General features: G+C 40.8%; 1 protein-coding gene across 3 annotated transcripts in view; it reads left to right on the top strand.

Annotated features, from left to right (window-relative positions):
• The window catches only part of LOC126336640 (uncharacterized), a 1,144,005-nt gene that overhangs the window by 1,067,655 nt on the left and 57,977 nt on the right, over positions 1 to 18,373 (top strand). For all 3 annotated transcript variants that reach the window (XM_050000560.1, XM_050000559.1, XM_050000561.1), the window contains exon 5: positions 7,769 to 7,919. In XM_050000560.1, coding sequence (XP_049856517.1) covers positions 7,769 to 7,919 — 151 coding nt within the window. The remainder of the gene's footprint in view (positions 1 to 7,768; positions 7,920 to 18,373) is intronic.

The following is an 18,373-nucleotide window of genomic DNA, read 5'->3' as shown; positions in this document are numbered from 1 at the left end:
ATACACAAACTGCAGTTGACCGGCGTTGCCTGGTGAAACGTTGTTGTGATGCCTCGCGTAAGGAGGAGAAATGCATACCATCACGTTTCTGACTTTGATAAAGGTCGGATTGTAGCCTATCGTGATTGCGGTTTATCATATCGCGACATTGCTGCTCGCGTTGGTCGAGATCCAATGACTGTTAGCAGAATATGGAGTCGGTGGGTTCAGGAGGGTAATACGGACGCCGTGCTGGACCCCAACGCCCTCGTATCACTAGCAGTCGAGATGACAGGCATCTTATCCGCATGGCTGTAACGGATCGCGCAACCACGTCTCGATCCCTCCGTCAGCAGATGGAGACGTTTGCAAGACAACAATCATCTGCACGCACAGTTCGACGGCGTTTGTAGCAGCATGGACTATCAGCTCGGAGACCATGGCTGTGGTTACCCTTGACGCAGCATCACTGACAGGAGGGCCTGCGATGGTGTAGTCAACGACGAACCTGGTTGGACGAATGGCAAAACATCACTTTTTCGGATGATCCAGGTTCTGTTTACAGCATCATGGTAGTCGCATCCGTGTTTGGCCACTTCGCGGTGGACGCACATTGGAAGCGTGTATTCGTCATGGCCATACTGGCGTATCACCCGGCGTGATGGTATGGGGTGCCATTGGTTACACGTCTCGGTCACCTCTTGTTCGCACTGGCGGCACTTTGAACAGTGGACGTTACATTTCAGATGTGTTACGACCCGTGGCTCTACTCTTCATTCGATACCTGCGAAATCCTACATTTCAGCAGGATAATGCACGACCGCATGTTGCAGGTCCTACACGGGCCTTTCTAGATACAGAAAATGTTCGACTGCTGCCCTGGCCAGCACATTCTCCAGATCTGTCACCAATTGAAAACGTCTGGTCAATGGTTTCCAAGCAAGTGGCTCGTCACAATACGCCAGTCACTACTCTTGATGAACTGTGGTATCGTGTTGAAGCTGCATGGGCAGCTGTACCTGTACACGCCATCCAAGCTCTGTTTGACTCAATGCCCAGGCGTATCAGGGACGTTACTACGGCCAGAGGTGGTTGTTCTGGGTACTGATTTCTCAGGATCTATGCACCCAAATTGCGTGAAAATGTAATCACATGTCAGTTCTAGTATAATATATTTGTCCAATGAATACCCGTTTATCATCTGCATTTCTTGGTGTAGCAACTTTAATGGCCAGTAGTGTATTTCTTTTCCTCTGCTGTGCTTCTTTGTACCCTGGAATTCTGTTCTCCGGGGCGCTTTTATCTGTAACACCCTGTATAATCCTAAGAGAAATAAATACAACTCTCCCTAACGAACAAACCTACGAATAATCAAACAAGATGAGCTAACAATAACGCGTCACAATGAGAACAACAATCTTTGTTGTAAAACAGGTTGTATTTGTTATTAGTGGGTCACCTAACCATGAAAAACTTGCTGAACAATTAAGGGATCTTGAAATTTAAGTCAAGTCTGAGTACAACAGATTTTTATTTGCTCTAAAAGTTCGACATAGGTCTCAAGTAATTGACAGAGAGCAAAGTTCTGTCAAAGTCGATTGAACTGATACAAAATAATGTTAATACGATGGGGAGGCACCAAATTATATGGAAGACTGCATGAAGAAAACTCAACAAGATATCTTTACTTGGGCAGCTCACAGATTCAAAGTTAATCATACAAAATCACAAATTTTAATCAAATAGGCAACTCTAGTTACGTGCCAGAAAAATTAGGTAGAGAGAACACAAATTATGGATCGCACTAGCCTGGAATGCAACACTTAACTTTTCTGCAGTTCGCAGTTAAGTGCCTGGCAGAGGGTTCGTCGAACCACTTTCATGCTGTTACTCTACCCTTCTACTCCCTAACAGCGCGCAGGAAATATGAACACTTAAATCTCTTCATGTGAGCTCTGATTTCTCTTATTTTATAACGATGATCATGTCTCCCCTTGTAGGTGGGTGTCCACAAAACATTTTCGCATTTTGAGGAGAAAGTTAGAGATTCAGATTTCTTGAAAAGATCTCACCGCATCGAAAACCGCCTTTGTTTTAATTATAGACACCACTATTCGCGTGTCTTATCCGTGACACTCCATCTACTACGTGTTCTTCCAATAAAACGCAGTCTCTGGTTCGCATTCCCCACAGCGTTATCTATAGCCTCGTTGCAATTTAAGTTATCTGTAACTGTTGTCTCTAGGTAGTGCCTAATTAGTTGGCCGGCCGCGGTGGTCTCGCGGTTCTAGGCGCTCAGCCCGGAGCCGCGCGACAGCTACGGTCGCAGGTTCGAATCCTGCCTCGGGCATGGATGTGTGTGATGTCCTTAGGTTAGTTAAGTTTAAGTAGTTCTAAGTTCTAGGGGACTGACGACCTAAGATGTTAAGTCCCATAGTGCTCAGAGACATTTGAACCATTTTTGAACCTAATTAGTTGGATTGACAGTCTTTAGATTAGTATGCTTCACCGTGTAGACGAAATTTATCGGATTCCCTTTAGAAATGATATGGACGACCTCGCAGTTTTCATTATTTAGTCAATTGTCACTTTTCGCACCATACAGGTATCTTGTATAAAACATTTTGTACTTGGGTTTGATCTTCTGATGTTTTTACTAAAAGTTAAATGACAGTATCACCATCTCACCAGCTAACTGTCGAAGAACACTGTTCATATTGTACCTAAATCATTTATATAACTTAGGAACAGCAGGGGCTTATAACGCTTCCTTGAGTAACGCCAGATATCACTTACGCTTTACTCGATGACCTTCCTCAGTTAATACGTACTGGGACATTTCTGACAGAAAATCGTGAACCTACAAGTAGTTACACAACTGAGACGTTTGTCTATAGTCACGCAGTTTCTTCGAAGCCGCTTGTGAAGAACGGTATTAAAAGTCTACTGGAAATCCAAAAAATGTGGAATGAGTTTGAGATCCCCTGTCGCGAGCACTCATTACTTCCTGAGAATAAAGAACTAGTTGTGTTGCACACGAGTGATATTTTCTGAACTCGTACTCACTGTGTGTCAATAGATCCTTTTCTTCGCAGAACTTCGCAGTATTCGAACGTAATTCAGGTTCAAAAATCCTGCTTCTAATCGACCTCAGTGATGTTGGTCTGTAATTTAGCGGGTTAGTCCTAGTTCCTTCCTTGAGTATTGGTTTCACCGGCACAACTTTCTATTCTTCTGGTACGAGTCTGTCGTCGAGCGAGAGGTTTTAGATCATTGCTAGGTATGGAACTATTATGTAAACATACTCTGAAAGGAATATAATTGGTAGGTATGCAACCTGGCACGGAAGACTTGCCTTTATTAAGTGATTTGAGCTGCTTCGCTACACCAAGGATATCTACTAAGTTACTCATGTTCGGAGCAGTTCTTAAAGTATTTACTTTGAGTTCTTTGGTGAATTAATTTCGGAGAATCATATTTAGTAATCCTACATTAGTGGCACCGTCATCGATAACAGTACAATCGTTATGGAGCAGTGAAGGTATTTCTTATGTCTTGCAGCCAGTGTCCTTTACGTATAACCAGAATCTTTGTGGGTTTTCTGCCAGATTTCGAGACACTTTTTTGCTGTGGAAACTATTAGAAGCATCTCACTTTGAAATTCGCCCTAAATTTCGAACTCCTGTAAAACTTGATCAATCTTGGGGATTTTGCTTTCCTTTGAATCTGACAAGCCTATTTCGCAGCTTCTGCAACAGCGTTCTGACCTGTTTTGTATAGGGGTCAGTTTCGTCTCTTACTAATTTATTTGGCATAAATTTCTCGATTGTTGGCGATACTATTTCTCTGAATTAAACGCACGTCTGATCTACACTTACATAGTTTGGAAGGAATGGAGACTGTATTTTAGGAAGGCGTCAAGCGAAATATTACCTACTTTTTTAAAAATAGATGTCCTTTGCGTTTTGTTTTGGTGGGTTTGGATGTTACGAAATCCAGTCCTCACAACAACGACCTTGTGATCACTAATCCCTGTAACCGTCATAATGCTGTCTATACTACATATTTCCTTGAGATTATTTGTTACTAAGAGGTGAAGTATATTTTCGCAACCTTTCCTGAATTAATTGCTCAAAATAATTTTCAGAGAACGCATTTAGACAATTTCGGACGATGTTTTATAGTCACCATTGGCTTTGAATATTTATTTTCGCCAACTTACCGATGGTAACTGAAGTCACCACCAACTATAACTGTATGAGTGAGGTACCTATTTGAGATGATACTCAAGTTTTCTTTTAACGTTTCAGTAAATGTATCATCTGAGTCAGGCTGTCAGTAAAAGGAACCAGTTATTAATTTATTCCAGTTGTCAAGTATAACCTTTACCCATACTAACAAGAGTTATTTCAATTTCGCTACCAGATAAACTACTTCGACCTGCAATAAAGACGACGTTGCCATTTCTGAACACCGTTAGGTCCTTTGCCAAAATTTCGGTTGTATTTATTTCTGGCTTTAGGCATCTTTCAGTGCAGGTAACGATTTGAACTTCGGCGCTTTCTATTTGCAGCTGGAGCTCTGGTTCCTTCCCAACACAGCGATGACAATTTACTACTATGATACAGATGGTTCCTACGTCACCTTCATCCCATATTTTACCTGCTCCCTTTGCGACTGAAGTCCTTTTTGTTCTTTCACACGATCTTCTAACCCAAAAATCCGCCTATTCCACTCCATATTGCCCGCACTGCCCACGTAGCCGCTTCCTGTGTGTAACGCACGCCTGAACTTTTAAGCGGTACACGATATCCCAACACCTCATGGTGGAAATCAAGGAATCTGAAGCCTACACAGTCGCAGAACCGTCTGACCCTCTGATTCAGACTTCCACTCGACGTGACACACGTCATCAGTACCAACATGAGCCACCACTTGCAGCTGGCTGCACCCTGTGCTCTTCATGGCATCCTGAAGGACCCGTTCCACATCTGGGATGACCCCCTTCGGTATGCATAGAGTCACATTGGACTTCTTCGCCCCCTTGGCAGCCATATCCCTAAGGCGCCCCATTACATTGGAGCTTCCATCTACCAGTAATACCACCCTGCGTAAATGCCTGGATCCTGCAGGCTGAATGGCTTTTTCTGAAACAGGACAAGAGACTGCATCAGGTACAAGATCTTTATCAGGCACAGACAGCAGCTGAAACCTGTTTGTCGGATGAACTGGGAATGCATTTCGATCGGCCCCAGGAAGTCTTTCAGTGCCTCCCACATCTTGGAATGACCTCCCACTTGACCATGGGTGTGGCGTCAACCTTAGTTCCGAAAGTAACTGAGGCACCCGCAGTACTGGACTGACCTGTGGAGATGTGAGGTATGGTGGACGTGCCTTGGATCCCTTTGTCTGTCCCCTCACCACTCGCAGTGATGCCTACTGGCAAAATACTCGAGAAACATGACTGAAAGTAGCACCTGGAGCTATGAGCGAAGGGTGAGAATCTAAGCCTGCATATGAACATAGTAATCAGTCACTATCCATACTAAAGATAGTAGAATTCTACATTACGCAGTTTTTAAAATGTGAAACTGTGTCTACTAAGTATACAAATCCAAAAGAAATTTACAAATTAATCTACTGAACACACAGGTAAATAAAATAATTATCTTCTGTTTGAAGCCTGTACCAGTACTTGACAAAAGAACGCTGTATTCGTCTGTGGTGCTGCTGGGACAAGAGCTTCCCCAAAACTTGCAAACCGTGTGCCCATCAGCACTGGATGGTGGGCGGGAGACCCGGTAGTACGACAGCCAGCAGACAAATTGCATGAATCTTCGTTCTCTGACCTCAACTCCCTATGTTATAAAAAAAAACTCTATGTGCAGAAGACAACTCAATGCTGTTTCCAGTGTCATAGACTAGAATGTCGCTTATTTTGTGAAAAACACGGGGGAACACAGCAGAAACTTTGGCACACAAAATGCACTTCAACAAACAAGAGGTTGGTACAAGCCTAGAGCCGTGTCTTCTTGATTGGTCGGCTTCTTAGCGCCAATCGTGATGGTAGGGCAACACATTCGATTAGATAAACACTGGCCAGGCTGTGTCGCGGAGTCTCTTCAAAAATGGTTCAAATGACTCTGAGCACTATGGGACTGAACTCCTGCGGTCATCAGTCCCCTAGAACTTAGAACTACTTAAACCTAACTAACCTAAGGATATCACACACATCCATGCCCGAGGCAGGATTCGAACCTGCAACCGTAGCAGTCGCACGGTTCCGGACTGAGCACCTAGAACCGCTCAGTCATCGCGGCTGGCTGACTCTCTTCCTTTGAGTTTGTGCAGAAAAGGCAAAACTTTCTTGCCCATATATTCTCTTGTGGCGTCAGTGGTAGCACAGCTGCCTCTGTCCTCAGTATGGACAGGTGCTGGGTCTGCCCAGAAAACACGAAGCTGGCCACAGCCCCTCTCCCATGAAGACTGCACATCTCCCTGGGGATTCTCGCCTCTCCTAATGAGATTCACTGCCTGTCTTCTTCCGACGAAGAGGAACCTAAGACCAAATCGTGAATACACCTTTGCAGCTAGACATACGCAAATCATTCCTCCCAAGCTCACGTATCTAGTACTCTCAATAAAATAAGCACGAAACGGCGGCAGCAAAATGAAAAGAAATTGCTTAGCGGTATTTGATAGTAATATCACAAGATCTTAGCTTTCAGATATCAGCAGCAAAAGGAAATCAGAAGAGACATATTATCTGACTGGCTACGGCAGCTAATGAAATCATGCAGACACATGTAATGACAGCACAGCATTTCTCTGAAAATGCAGAGTTTACGAACAATGTCGTAAACACATTGTTCAAATGGCTCTGAGCACTATGTGACTTAACTTCTGAGGTCATCAGTCGCCTAGAACTTAGAACTAATTAAACCTAACTAAACTAAGGACATCATACACATCCATGCTCAGGGCAGGATTCGAACCTGCGACCGTAGCGGTCAAGCGGTTCCAGACTGAAGCGCCAAGAACCGCACGGCCACACCGGCCAGCTGTCATAAACAGTATGTTCAACTTCACCTTCATTTTACATTACCCTGGGTACCTCCACCGAGTGCTGCTACCAGAGAGTCAAACTCAGCTTTGTGAACTGTTTTCAGTGATGTTATGTTTATCTGAATAATACACTGCAACACGTTTTTGCACAGATCTCGAAAAGATGGAGTGGATCACCAAATAAAAAAAAGCTGATGTTTAAAAAATACTTACTGCTGTCATAAACTTTTTTATTTTGGTCATGGACAAAAAGTTATTTGGGGTCATCAAGATAGATGGGACACGTCACACAACATATTTCAGAATCATCAAAGCAAAAACAATTCACAAGTACTACTTACACAGATCACATTACTGCACTCAAGTTGTAATTAATAACCTGTATGTCACTTTGCTCCAAGAGCCTACCCAAGGTCTCAACTGAAGGGGAAGGGGGTGGTCAGGTGAAGGGGAGGAATAACTCCAATTAGATTCACACAGAAAGGCAACACTGTTTTGAGATTTCACAAGAAATACCCTGGGTACACTTCCTACTTGTCATTGTCCACTACATGTTCTGCATTGCTTCAAACTGACACTACATTGATATGTCTGTCTGTGTGGTGAAGAATTGTTTTGTGGAAGGAGAAGGGGGTGTAGCTGCCATCCCCTCCCCCTTGATGAGTTCTACTTAGGTATTTATCAGTGAAGTAGGAGTGCGTGAGTGTTTGTGTCCTTGTTACAGGCCAGCAGTTCCTGGTGCAGGTGACATCTGCGCCACCACGCGCCAAGATCTGTATGGGCCCGGCACGCCTCCACGTACAGGAGAGGCGCTTCTGCCTTACTTCGGGTGTGCCTCCCAGGCTGCTTGGCTTCTGGGACATCAGCCAGCTCAGGTACACACACAGCCATCACATTCCTTGATTCAAACTAACTATCTACTGACCTGACTGACTCTCACAGTTGCATATCTACAAACTTGATTGACTTTTGCAGTTGTATTATCTCCTCTTTATCTTTTTATCTTTTATATATGCACTAAGTCACTCACTCACAGTTTTAATTTTCACTTGTTACATTGATAACATTGCCCCAGAAATAAATTAAAATAGTCCCAGACCCCTTTTCCAACAGATGTTTTCGGGAGGTTTCCCTTGGTTATCAGGTGAATGTCGGAACTGGAAGTCTCCTCCCAAATATTCCCAGTTGAGATGCCCCCTGCACCACTCCTAGTCTGTTGTGAGTTTGGCTGAAGAGAACCACCGCTCTTTAATGGGCCAGTTCTCAATCCATCCACTCGGCTCAGTGGGGTAGAGAGTAAAAACTGTAACAACAACAAAAATTACATGTACCAATATGTAAATAATATTCTTGCTAAATGCAAACACAGAAATAATGAAGACTCAGCTTACCATCTGGAAACAAACAAAATGAGTACTGCACAAATTATTCTGTAGCCAGACAACAACTTACTTGAATGTGGCAATCAAAAGAAAAAGAATGTCTTTAAAATGTCTGCACGTGAATACTACTTTTTACAGGAATTATTTGTATGATGTTTACGCTGCTTTGTGTCTGACATCACTAGAGATTCAATAGTTTGTCCAAGCACCACTGAACTGCATGTTTTTCAGCTTTGCTTATTGCCACACAGTACATTGCATGAAAATGAAGGTAAAAAAAGGAAAAAAAAACAATTTTTTAGCATTTACCCTTATCTGCCACTCCATTACATTTAAAGTCCTTAATGTAATCCAAAAACTAATTCTCTGTGATGTATATGTTTTTGATGGTCAATCAGTATTCAAAATAAAACCAGTATGGAGCCACAATGAAACAAATATACAAGTAAATGTCACCATAGATCCATGGATTAGAATCTCATATAGCACATATTGATAGTTTGGGCTGAGCTACTTTTGTCCCCATCCGCAGCGGCAGGGCATCTATTGCAGCAGTCTCAAACTCAGATGGTAGTCCCAACTACACCTTTTATTTACACATCCCCTTCTTTTGCTCCCACTGTCACAACATATAGCACTTCTTCTTGTCAGTCACCGTATATCTTAGTTACTCTTCCTAAAGCTCCTCTCCAAATACTTCCCTACACCTTTCATATCTTTCCCTGCCAACATTTCCTTCTGCTGAAATGTCCTCATAACTGCTCCAGCAAGAGTAACAACCTGAAGATCAACCGTAGTAAAAGTAGTTGCACAATCCATCGATAAGCCATCCCAAGGGACTTTCACCATTTTCAGATAACCTACAACACCAGCATATCCTGCCTCCTCCCATCCGATAGCAACCCTTCAATCCTACTGTCACCAATAAGCCTCCGAAACCAAATACAGATATCACTTTACATTCTCCTGACTCTCTTACATTCGTCCTATCCTGCACCAAAATACTTGGACCCCAAATCTTCTTCTTCTTCTTCTTCTTCTTCTTCATCTTCTTCATCTTTGATTTTTCCACCTAAAGGTTATTCATTTTCTCCTTAGTCTTCATTATTCAAATCAAATTTTAACCCTCTTTCATCTACTGCACAATCAATATATAACTCCCAAGACAAAGGAGGCTGTACCGTTTTAGTTCTTCTTGGGTTCCACAATAACATCTTCCTGGGCCACCCGTTATTGTTAATTCTTTCTACAAGCTCAGCCTATGGAAGACTTTTCCTCAGTTACTGAAGACTTGTACTTTACAATCTGCTCATTATGGAGTGAATCAGTTCCACTTTTCTTTTTCTTTTTTTTATCGTATCTTCATGAGTGACCTTCAGGTATCTTCTCAAACAATCTAATTTCACTATCTTTATCTTGTCTCTTCTTTTATTCATAAGTGGGCACATTTCTTCACCTTAAGTAATTATACTCTCAATAATTCTATGGAATATCCTGTGTTTGGTCGGTTGACTAATACTATTGTTCCAAATAAGTCCATGTAGGGACTATATCACTTCTTTACCCATTGCTAGTTTGGTCTCAATATATTTGTCACAGATGCCATCACTTGGCTGTTATAGAAACTAAATATTAAAAATTTTCACAATTTTTTAGTTTTTCATGTTTGAGTACTAAATACATTTCTTGTTTACCAATACAAATGTACTCTGTTATTTCTAAATTCCTTTTTAGACCCCATCTTTTGCATTCCTTCTGCAATTTATCCAGCACGTGTTTCATGTCTTGTTTACTGTTTGCGAAAATTGTATGGTCATCAGCAAAAGGTTGTGAATGCTTTCTGTTCTGTCCTAATAGCATACCCATTCCTGAACATGTCTCCAGCACTTGGTCTATGTAGATTTTATAGAGTAACAGGTATAGGCTGCAAACTTGCATAAGGTCTTTGGTGGTTTCAAAGCTTTCTGTTATTCTGTTTCCCATCTTTACTTTTGCTTCTCTCTCTCTCTCTCTTTATGCATCCTAATAAATGTACTAATCCATTTATCCCATACTTTTAGTCTCTTCATGGCAGATGCAATCTCAGATTTTGGAATACTGCCATATGCTTTTCCAAGTCCACAAAAGTCATGTGCATTTGTTCCCCTGAAACATTTGCCATACTCTCTTCAATCTTTTGCTTGAGCATGCTAGAGAAAAGTTTAGCTCCTGAAGGCATCACACTAATCCCCTGTAATTTGAACAAGACTTCTTTTTTATACATGGTACTGATAACAGATGTTTTCCAGTCTCTAGATATATACCTCCTTCCTCTTCTTCTATTTTGTTAAAAATTACATACAAGTATTCTGTTTTTTCACCTCCATAATTTGAACTGTCTACCCGATGGGAGGCCCTAGCCACACGACATTATATTGTTACCTCCATATTTCAAAAGCCCCATTCTAACATTTCAAGGAGAAGAAGCCTCATTACTTTTTGTCCTCTTTAGCACTTGCTTCATATCCTCTGTTGTTATTTATTTCTCTTTCTTCTCTCATTTTAAAACCACCTCCTCTGTCACATACTGCCGTGTGTATTCTTGTATCAGTCCAATGTAATGTGTTATTCATTGATCTGGTGGTATTACCTGTATTGTACCCCTGTCTCTTATACTAGTTCTCATGTACTTTATAGTCTTCCACATCTCACTGGATATGTTTTAGTCAATGTTAGTATTCGTTTGTGTTCATACATTTCTCCAGTTGTGTTTTTTCTCTTCTTCGACCATCACTTTGACCTTATTTCTTAAAACAACATATTCTTTTCTACATTGCACAGTATTATCCAATAACACTTTGATGTAGGCTTTTTTATTCTCCATAATCCAATGTTCTAAACCCTCACTGCGTTTTTTCCACATACTGGTACCTTGCCTCAATCCTCATAGCTTCTTTGTGCATCTGGGAGACAGTTTTCTTAAAGTAATTATTTAACTGTTCTGTCACATGCATCCTATCAGGAAATAGCTTGTTCTTCGCCTTATTTTGGTATAACATCTTAATACCATATCATATCACCAGGTCTCTTTTAAATGTGGGTTCAAGCAATATGTTTCATTTCTGTGTTTATCAGTAGATCTCATTATGTTGTGGGTGTACACAATTTTCCCTATTACCATAAGATGGTTACTTGCACATACAGGCTGTGCAAATACTCTTAATATCTCTCACCCTGAATTTCCTGTTTCTGCAGCTATCATCAATTCAGTGACAGATCTAATATCACATGCTGTTGCTCTGAAGTGTACATAGGTATTTTCTTGTGTTGAAATAAGGTATTTGCAACAACATATTCATATTCCTGACATATTGGTATTAGCTGTGACCACTGTTATTTACTACTTCCTCTTTATAATGTCCTACCACATTTGTCTCTTTGCAGCCAATCCTACAGTTCAAATTTCCAAGTACTATTACTCATGGGTGGGTATTTTTACCAAGATATCCTCAAGTTCATTACAAAAATATCCTCGTTGTTACAAAGTTGATTGACATTTACTTCCTACCTCTCTCCTATAGTAATTCTTTGTCCATAAGTGATGAGATCAAGGTTGAAAAAGCAGTGAATTGTATCTTCTACCTCTGTCACTTGCTTCGCTCATTTTAATTTAATCTGTATTGCGACCCCACTTTTTGCTCTACAAAGTTTATTTCAACCATTCTAAAAATGGTTGCAGTTGTTGAGTACACACACATTTTGACCCAGCAGCCACTATGAATTAAGACACAAAGGAATTACAGACATTGGCTGTGAATTGGCATTGATTTGAATCAGTGGAGAATGTTGAAAATTTGTGCCAGGCCGGGATTCGAACCTGGGTCTCCTGCTTACTAGGCAGATGTGCTGATGACTGTGCCATCCAGATGCAGTGGTCATCACACCTGCATGGACTACCCTAGCACACTTCTCATCAGATGCAAATTATCAACTATCCACACACTATGAATGTAGTGCCCCTAGCCATTATCATGATTCTCGCAAGAGTTTGAGCCTGGTGTGCATCTACACTGCAGAGATCGTTGACCGTCCTTGCCACTGCACTAGCTCCTCACTGGCAGCTAATGTCTGTAATTCCTTTGTGTCTTAATATTTAGTACTTCTTCTCCTGTTCCCTTCTTCTTCCTTTTGATGAGTGCAACCACACCTGGATCCATACTTTCAACCTCATTTAGTTCCTCAGTTTTCTTTCTTCATAAACCTAGAATATTCCATTAACTTGTAGCAGCGGTCCATTTCCACAGCCTTTAACCCTCAAAATAAAGAAGATACATCCTAAATCCCACTGTAAAACAAATAATCCTCCAAAAAAGATTTGGTTCTAATCAAATTCCCCTAACCATGATTCACCATCATCATCTTAAAGTTGAACCCTCACAGTCTCAACCCCAGTCCTCTTTTACCAAAAGTGCCTACTGTGTAACGATCGCCTCACCACCCATTGTAAAAATCCATCCACCTGTCTTCACTGTAAAGCCAGTGCTTCCTAAAACAGTGCCCCAATCTTGTGCCCCCTCCCATATGCAACATCTTCTACCAATCCCATCACTCTTATTCCACCAACGGCACCCATTCGCCTCACTGATAACCCATCCATCCTAAAAATTTTCTTTGCCAACCTTCCACTACACCACCTTCAAATTATACAAATTATCAATCCTTTTCAACAAATTTCCCTTGCAGCCTGATCCATGTCATGCCTACATGTCCAAGCCAACTACTCCCACAATCTATTACAATATAATTTAACCTACCAAACATTCTAGTCTAAACGTAATGGTTTAACTGTAGTACAGCATATTATTCTACAATATCCATTCTCTTCCAAAAAACAAATGATTATTTATGAACACCCTAAATGAAACCATCCTCTATCCTTATCACATCATCCAAACCTCCATTACTGAGCGAGGTGGTGCAGTGGGTAGCACACTGGACTCGCATTCAGGACAACGACGGTTCAATCTCGCATCTGGCCATCCTGATTTAGTTTTTCCATGATTTCCCTAAAGCACTTCAAGCAAATGCTAGGATGGTTTCTTTGAAAGGGCATGGCCAACTTCCTTCCCCACCCTTTCCTAATCCAATGATACCAATGACCTCGTAGCCTGGTCTCCTCACCAAATCAACCCAACCCCAACTCCAAACCACCCAACATACCCTACATCATGTGGTAACTCATTTACCATTGCCTGAGGCAGATTTGCTACTGGCCACCATAAGAACATGTTTGTTCACGCATGACCCCTGTAGAGCATCTGAACTCAACATCTCAGTCTCACCCTCTTCTTCAAAACCTTCACCTGTGCTGCTATGTAGATTCAATGTAATCATTTTATTTTGTATGACTTCCTCTCTTATATAGATAAAATCTTCTTCACCTATCTTATTGATACTGATTTCAACATCTGAAACAGTTTTCCTAAGATGAACTCCAGTGCCGGCATGTATTTAATACCTTCTAAAGTGATACAGTGTGACCCTTCCACATCACACACGCACACACACACACACACACGCACACACACACACACACACACACACACACACACACACACCTCAAAACTCCACACCTTCTTTGGCATATTATTATCCATCCATCCAGAAGTGATCATCCACCAATTCTTCTGACTAACCCCTGCAACACAGTACCACAAACCTGCACTCCCTATTCCAACCTGCATCCTGAAGTTGTCAAAGATTGCTTCCACACTACTGAAATGCTACAGGATGTAAATCAAATCAGTACCCATATTGGAAGCCACCCAATAACCTTCCAGTACCCTTATGATGTGTCTCTTGTTCCTTCCTTTCTACACCAGATTTTGTTAGGTGCCATATCCTTCAATATCCCAACCAAACCTATCCATTGTAATCATCTCACACACCCTCCCTGAGCTCTATTCCTCCTCCAGGAATCTCATCAATTTTATCAGTCCTAAATATCACCAATAACAAATTCGGAGCAAATTAAAAATCTACTAAATGATGATAAATGCCAGGCGAGACACTAAACATCCACCATACTTAACTCAACATTCTTTATAACTCCTCCAAGTACTGGAAACCTTTACACTGGCTCACTGACAACAAATTTGCGCCTTACTATGCTCTCCTCCACAATAACCATCCAGTACCTGATAACCTGATAAAGCTATTCATTTTGCATCCTATCTGTCTGATATTTTCACAATTGCTAATGACCCTTATTTTGGCTACTCCTAATCCCCTACAGCCCATAAACATACAGATATCACTGCCTCACCCACTGCTCCTAGTTTCCAGTACTTGGACAACATAGCACCGACAGAACTGAGCATATAAATCACAGCACGTGACATTAAAAAGTTCTCCAAAAGAAACACAACACTGTTCCTCATCATGACCATGTTACCTATAGACAACTAAAAGAATGGCCCCTCTCCTTCCTAGCAATGCTTGCAACTCTTTACGATACTATTCTCTGCACAGTTCATTAACCTGAACTGTGGAAAACCTCCAGAATCCTATTTGTCATAAAACCCAAGAAGTCCCCTTCTGAAACCAATTCCTACTGCCCCATCAGCCTCATCTCACAGTTTAACATGAGCAAGGTCATTAATACTATCTTATCGTGATGCAGTTACCTCAACCAGTACCTACCCCTACCTGTAATCCCATGTAGCTTCTATCCCAGTTTTTCTTCCAGTTACCTCCTTTACTATTCCATCAGCTCAATAAGCATAAATCAATCATTTTTGTATCCCTTAATGTGGAATCACTAACACAAATATCATGCTAGATTAATTTGGGAATGCACTATGATATGGGCAGGTAAAATTTCAATTTAAAAATCATTTCGTTTGTAATTGGAAATAAACTGATGCTTTCTGTCATGACTGGGCATGTGTGAATGACACAATGAACATATATTTACCAAAATGCCAGATAAATGCATCTCACAGACCCTGGCAGTGACATCTGGTACTTAAATGTGTAGGGGTCACAAGGGATTCGTCCAGTTCCATAAGACTATATCCTTGAATAAAGTAAGCATAAACTCATCTACAGACCTTGGCAGGCCTATTAGTACTGACTGACTGCCGTGTAACACTCTGCCTGTGGCATCATTGTATGCACTATTGAGAGATGTGGGATCACCACATCACTCTCCTAGCTGTTGACACTTCTGATGACCTGGAGCCAGTACCACTCAGTTAAGTAGCTCCCAGCAAGGAAACTTCCCTGGAAGTACCAGAAACTGAACCTGGGTCCTCCGTACAGCAGTCATTTGTGCTGACCCCTCTGCTACAGAGGTGGACAGGTATGTTAGAAACTTGGGGTAAATTTTAATTTACACAAAGAAATAAACAGTTTTTTTATTATTTTCATAATAACCATCTAATTTAGTAAGGTAACATGCATGCAGAAGAAGGCATCATCATTTCTCCGTGCACTACACAAACATAAATATGCTCTACAATTTAGACCTAAAAAAATAAACTTTTGTAATCAGTTATACACATAACTATTTTGCTATTGTGATGTTATCTTACAAGCACTTTACAGAAATGTCTGTGGCAGCTGCAGCTGATGTGTAACAGCTGTGTAATATTTGTGATGTTCATCACACACACTGCTTTATAATTACATTTAGAATCAAAGTTTTCATTTACCTTTATGAATGTCGAATGGGCAGTCTACAAGAAATGTCCACACAATGGTCACACTCATCTAGTACTTTCTCAAGTATGTCTCGAGTTCCTGCATTCATTGCTATTGCTATATTGCATCACATTTCACCAAAAGTTGTTGGGAGGTGAGCTGCATGCAGATAGAGTATTTTACAAACCTCTAGCAGTAAAAAAATCATGTACAGAGAGATCAGGCAACCTTGAAGCCACTGATGTAATGTGAAATCCGAATACCCGATATGGTCAATCCATTGTTAAGGCATATCAATGTTAAGAAACACTCGTAAATATAAGAACCAGAGTGGTGGTGTTCTGTCATGTTCAAAAATTAATTTTTGTTTTTGTTGTTGTTGTTGTGGTCTTCAGTCCAAAGACTGGTTTGATACAGTTCTCCATGCTACTCTATCCTGTGCAAGCCTCTTCATATCTGAGAAAGTACTTCAACCTACATCCCTCTGAGTCCACTTACAGTATTCATCTCCTGGTCTCCCTCACTGATTTTTACCCCCGACACTTCACTCCAGTACTAAATTGGTGATCCCTTGATGTTTCAGAATGTTTCCCATCTACTGATCCATTCTTTTAGTCAGGTTGTACCATAAATTTCTCTTCTTCCCACTTCTATTCAGCACCTCCACATTAGGTATGTGATCCACCTATCTGATCTTCAGCATTCTTCTGTAGCACCACATTTCAAAAGCTTCTACTCTCTTCTTAACTAAACTGTTTATCATCCATGGTTCACTTCCATATGTGGCTACACTCCATACAAATACTTTCAGAAAGGATTTCCTGACCCTTAAATCTACACTTGATGTTAACAAATTCCTCTCCTTCAGAAATGCTTTTCTTGCCATTGCCAGTCAACATTTTATATCCTCCCTACATCAAACATCATTAGTTATTTTGCTTCCCAAACAGCAAAACTCATGTACTTCTTTATGTGTCAAATTTCCTAATCTAATTCCCTCAGCAACACCAGATTTAATTTGACTTCATTCTATTATCATCATTGTACTTTTGTTGATGTTCATCTTTTATACTTCTTTCAAGATACTGTCCATTCCATTCAACTGCTCTTTGAAGTCCTTTGCTGTCTCTGACAGAATTAAAATGTCATTGGCAAACTTCAAAGTTTTTATAAATGCTATTGATTTTAATTCCCACTCCAAATTTTTCTTTTGTTTTCTTTACTGCTTGCTCAATATACAGATTGAATAATTTCGCGGATAGGCTACGACCCTGTCTCACTCCCTTGTCAACCACTGCTTGCCTTGTGTGCCTCTCTGCTCTTATAACTGCCATCTGGTTTCTGTACAAATTGTAAATAGCCTTTTGTTCGCTGTATTTTACCACTACCACAATTAGAATTTGAAAGAGAGTATTCCAGTCAACACTGTCAAAACTTTCTTTAAGTGTATAAATGCCATAAATGTAGGGTCAGTATAACCTTGCATGTTCCTACATTTCTCCAAAATCCAAATTGATCTTCCCCAAGGTTGGCTTCTACCAGATTTTCCATTCTTCTGTAAAGGATTCATGTTAGTATTTTGCAGCTGTGACTTATTAAACTGATAGTTCAGTAATTTTCACACCTGTCAGCACGTCCTTTCTTTGGAATTCGAACTATTATATTTTTCTTAAAGTCTGTAGGTATTCCACTTGTTTCATACATCTTACTCACCAGATGGAAGAGTATTGTCATGGCTGGCTCTCCCAAGGCTATCAGTAGCTCTGATGGTATATTGGCTATTCCCGGGGGCTTGTTTTGATTTGTCTTTTAGTGCTTTATCAGATTATTCACGCATTATCATATCTCTCTTCTCATCTTCCTCTGCATCCTCTTCTATTTCCATAACATTGCCTGCAAGTACATCTCCCTCGTATAGCCGCTCTATATACTGCTTCCACCTTTCTGCTTTCCCTTGTTTGCTTAGGACTGGTTTTCCATCTGAGTTCTTGATATTCATACAGATGGTTCTCTTTTCTCCAAAGGTCTCTTTAATTTTCCTGTAGACAATATTTATCTTACCCCTAGTGATATATGCTTCTACATCCTTACGTTCATCCTCTAGCCATTCCTGCTTAGCCATTTTGCACTTCCTCTTGATCTCATTTTTTGGACATTTGTATTCTCTTTATCCTGTTTCATTTATTGCATTTTTATGTTTTCTGCTTTCATCAATTAAAATCAATATCTATTGTGATATCCAAGAATTTCCACCATCTCTTGTC

Source organism: Schistocerca gregaria, chromosome 2 (genome assembly GCF_023897955.1).
Source record: "Schistocerca gregaria isolate iqSchGreg1 chromosome 2, iqSchGreg1.2, whole genome shotgun sequence".
NCBI classification, from domain to species: domain Eukaryota; kingdom Metazoa; phylum Arthropoda; class Insecta; order Orthoptera; family Acrididae; genus Schistocerca; species Schistocerca gregaria.
The sequence above is the reverse complement of the archived record's forward strand: the minus strand, read 5'-3'. Positions and strand labels throughout refer to the sequence as shown.